This window comes from Teleopsis dalmanni, unplaced genomic scaffold (genome assembly GCF_002237135.1).
Source record: "Teleopsis dalmanni isolate 2A unplaced genomic scaffold, ASM223713v2 unscaffolded_contig_2113, whole genome shotgun sequence".
NCBI lineage: Eukaryota > Metazoa > Arthropoda > Insecta > Diptera > Diopsidae > Teleopsis > Teleopsis dalmanni.
The window spans coordinates 1-5,049 of NW_024033495.1; the positions used below are offsets into that span (position 1 = coordinate 1).

Sequence of the window (5,049 nt, forward strand, 5' to 3'; positions counted from 1 at the left end):
ATTCGTCCGAAAGCTATAAAGAAGTTAAGAGCTTGCGCGAATGTTTTGATTTCCGTTTTTATTCACGCACTGCACATGCGCATATACATACTTCTATTTTTTTTTATAAATTTTTTCATTTATTTTTGCAGATGATAATGCTTACTAAATTAATAAGTATAAATTGATGTTTGCCAATTTGCATCGAAATTAAAATGAATGTGACCAATGGAGAAATACATTACAATAGGCAAAATTATATGTTTAATTTTATTCTTACTTTATCTAAATCTATATTTGTTCTAAACATGAGAAACATGATTTTTTTTATAACTTACATAAATATTATATTACAGCAGAAAGATCATGAAGGAAAACATTTAAGCATATATTTGGCATGTTAAATCGGTTAGCTTTATTAATTCAAAAAGCAGAAGTAAAAGCTAAATTAAAAGCTTAATTAATAGAATGATTAACAGAGTAACAATTTGATTGAAGCAATTTTATTATCTAATAATCTTTATTGTAATAATCTATTTTCTTTTTATAATTATAACTGTGTTTATTATAATAATAAATCTGTGTTATACAGTGTTTTACCTAAGTTTACATGTAAATCAAAGAGAACGAGATTAAGTTTATCAGCATTCTTAAGCTCACCGTTGAGTTTGTGGCAGCACCAAAAAATATAAATAAAAGAACTGTCAACAAGGCACAAAGGAGACAACAATAGCCGCAGTTCCCGCCAGTAGTAGTTTGGAAAAAGACAAAGCAGCACGTGAATAAGACGTAAAAACATAAATCTTAACTTTAAGAATATTTTATAATAACTAAGTATAAGAAATAAATAAACTTATCCATTACCAATACGGAGTGTTAAATTAACTTATCCATTACCAATACGGAGTGTTAAATTCGAAATAAACCCCAACATAACAAACCACTACATTGGTGACCAAGCCGACGCCGAATATAAAAAATGGCTACTCAAGAGCAAAAGATAACCGAAGACACTAACCCAATCAACGAAAACGCAACAATCGCTGCAATAAAGCTGCCGATGCCAACATTAATAAAAAACAACATTGACCTTTGGTTTATTCAGTTGGACTACTGGTTCCAAGTCAACAACATAAAGGGCGATACTCAAAAGTTTGGCACAGTTATCGCAGCATTGGATGCATCGCTGTTAGAACAAATTTATAACACAATACAGAATCCACCAGCAACTCAGAAGTACGAAGCTATCAAGCAAGCAATAATAAAAAACTTTGCGGATAGTGAACAAAAACGCATACAAAAATTAGTTAGTGGTTTACAGCTTGGGGATAAAAAGCCATCCCATCTTTTAAGCGAATTGCAACGTATTAGTGGAAGCAAACAAGACGAACAATTACTGAAAGGGTTATGGTTACAACGTCTTCCTGTAGAAGTACAGACATGTCTAGCCACAATTCAAGTGGAACTACCTAAGATGGCGGAATTGGCAGACAACATAACCGAAACAATCCGTATAAACTCAACAATGCAAGGAACTTACGTCAATGCAGCTAACGTCCCTGCAGCAGCTCATATTCAACGTGATGCACAAATCGAACAACTTCAACGAGAAGTGACCAGACTGACGAAAATGGTCTCGAAATTATCAACCGAACACCGCTCAAGAACAAATCAACGTTCACGTTCAACATCCAGAAACCGGCAATGTCATGATGATAGTGAAGAAAAGACCAGTACAAATTGTTGGTATCATAGAACATATGGGTCAAATGCAAAAAATTGCAAGCAGCCATGCACATATGGCACAAAAAACTAAAACCGACTTCGTCTACGGCGGCAGAGGAAGTTGTAAACGAAACATCTACAAGACTGTTCGTCTATGACAATAAGACAAAAAAATCATTCCTAATAGACACGGGTGCAGATGTTTCACTTATTGCCGCCAAACAAAAAAATTCAAATACAAACAATAAGAACGAAAGAATACTCTACGCAGCAAATGGTTCTATGATCAAAACATTTGGAGAAATAGAGATAACTCTAGCTCTTGGCTTACGAAGAAATTTCACATGGCCATTTATTATCGCAGATGTAAACACTTCAATCATCGGTGCAGATTTTTTAAATCATTTCGGATTAATAGTAGACATAAAAATGAAACGATTGATCGACACATCAACAAAGATTTTCTCAGCCGCAAGTGAACGTAAGGTAAATGCGCAAAAAATATCAACTGTGAACACATCTTGCAAAATTGCAGATCTACTAAAAGAATACATCGACATCACTAAACCAACACCGACAAATCGCCAGGTGACCAAAGTCACTCACCACATATTAACAAAAGGTCCACCAATATGTGAGAGACCACGTAGGTTACCTCCAGACAAGCTAGCAGCAGCAAAAGAAGAATTCCAAAACTTAGTCACAGCCGGAATATGCCGTCCATCAAGCAGCAATTGGGCTAGCCCCTTACATATGGTAAAAAAACCAGACGGTAGTTGGAGACCTTGCGGAGATTACCGTCGCTTAAATGCAATCACCATCCCAGATCGTTACCCAGTTCCTCACATACATGATTTTGCACACATGTTATACATATAACCAAAAAGTTTTTTCAACCATCGACCTGATTAAGGCATATCACCAGATACCAGTTGAACCGGGGGATATTCCAAAAACGGCGATCATAACTCCATTTGGATTATTTGAATTTACTAACATGACATTCGGACTTTGCAATGCAGGTCAAACATTTCAACGCTTCATTCACGAAGTATTACGAGATCTCGAATTCGCCTTTGCCTATATTGACGACGTCATTATTGCATCAGCAAACGAGGAAGAGCACAGGCAACACTTGCAACAAGTATTCGAACGATTCAGAAAACATGGTTTAATAATAAACGTATCAAAATGCGTTTTTGCTCAAAACACAGTAAAATTTCTTGGTTATCTCATCAGTGAAAAGGGCATTCAACCTCTACCAGATCGAGTGAAGAGCATCAGCGAGTACCCGCTTCCAACAAAAACAAAAGAATTAAGAAGATTTCTAGCATTACTTAACTTTTATCGCAGGTTCGTACCAAACGCTGTAGATTCTCAAACTGCACTTCAACAAATGATAAAAGGAAACAAGAAGAACGACAACACACCGTTATGCTGGACCGAAGTGAACAAAACAATCTTCCAAAAATGTAAAGATGAACTAACAAACTCGACACTACTTGTTCATCCGTCAAAAACTGCTACGCTTGCATTACAAGTAGACGCCTCGGATAAAGCTCTCGGCGCAGTTCTTCATCAAGTGACAGACAGCACGTTCCAACCACTCGGTTTTTTCTCTAAACGATTAACAGATACACAAAAACGATACAGCACATACGATCGTGAGTTGTTAGCCGCATATCAGGGCATAAAACATTTTCGACATATGTTAGAAGGTCGTGAATTCGTATTAATAACTGACCACAAGCCAATCACGTTCGCATTCCAGCAAAAGTCCGACAAGGCTTCACCACGTCAAGTCCGTCAGCTTGATTATATAGGTCAATTTACAACGAATATCGTTCATGTCAGCGGAAAAGACAACATCCCAGCAGATTTTCTCTCGCGGATAGATAGTATTAGCATCCCAAAAATCGACTACGATTGTATAATTGGATTACAACGATGTTGCCCACAACTACAAGATATCAAAAACAACAATTCCATCGAAATCAAACTTTTATCTTTACCAACAATATCGGATAAAATTTATTGCGAAGTTTCAACTGGGCGAATTCGTCCTTACATTCCGGAGAAATACCGGCTACATATCTTTAAAGCTACGCATGGGTTGTCTCATCCCAGCATTCGGGGCACAACAAAAATGATAGCTGAAAAATTTTTCTGGCCTTCTATAAATGCTGATATCAGAAACTGGACCCGACAATGTATCCCATGCCAACGTTCTAAAGTGCAACGTCACAACCGTTCACCTATTTGTCAATATGAACTCGCTGAACACAGATTTGAACATATAAACATAGACATCGTCGGCCCGCTACCACCATCAAACAACTGCACATATATATTAACCATCATCGACCGTTTCAGCCGATGGCCAGAAGCAATTCCGATCCCAGATCAAACAACGGAAACCATCGCAAACGCACTGATTACTCAATGGATCGCACGTTTTGGCGTACCCTTACGTATCACAACAGACCAAGGAAGACAATTTGAATCTTCATTGTTCAACCAACTAGCTGAAGTTATCGGTTGCAAACACTTACGAACTACGAGTTACCATCCTCAAAGTAACGGAATGGTGGAACGATTTCACCGCACATTAAAAGCAGCCTTAATGTGCCACCAAACAACTTCTTGGACAGAAGTTTTACCAATAGTATTGTTAGGTCTACGCACGACTTTTAAACCAGACATTGGAGCTTCTGCTGCTGAAATGCTATATGGCCAAACTCTACGTTTACCGGGCGAAATAGTAAGCAACCCTAGCCACAGAAATATAAATCAACACGATTTCATAACCAAGCTAAGAGAACAAATGCAGAGCGTCAAGGCAACGTTGGTATCGCATCATATAGACCGAGGCTACCACATCCAACCGGATCTAAGCTCAGCCACGCATGTATTTATACGAAATGACAAGGTAAAACCACCATTGACGCAACCTTACGATGGTCCTTACCAAATACTAGAGCGAAATGACAAGACGTTTAGAATACTGATCGAAAACAAAGAACAAACAGTTAGCATAGATCGTCTTAAAGCTGCTTTCATATGTCCCGATACAGACATTGACATCCACAACAAATCAATGGTATACCACATTCCAAACAACGTTAATGGCGACCAGTCTGTGCGACCAAATACAACAGCTAACCTGACAAAATCAGGACGCAACGTTCGCTTTCCAACCAAATTCAGTGACTCCATCACTTAGGGGGGAGTACTGTGGCAGCACCAAAAAATATAAATAAAAGAACTGTCAACAAGGCACAAAGGAGACAACAATAGCCGCAGTTCCCGACAGTAGTAGTTTGGAAAAAGACAAAGCAGCACGTG

General features: G+C 38.0%; 1 protein-coding gene across 1 annotated transcript; it reads left to right on the forward strand.

The window, feature by feature from the left end:
• The first annotated feature begins 958 nt into the window (after window positions 1-958).
• Window positions 959-1,795, forward strand: LOC119664526. The gene has a single exon (XM_038073997.1). It carries the CDS (start codon window positions 959-961, stop codon window positions 1,793-1,795), a length of 837 nt encoding a protein of 278 aa, XP_037929925.1.
• The last annotated feature ends 3,254 nt before the right edge of the window (window positions 1,796-5,049 follow it).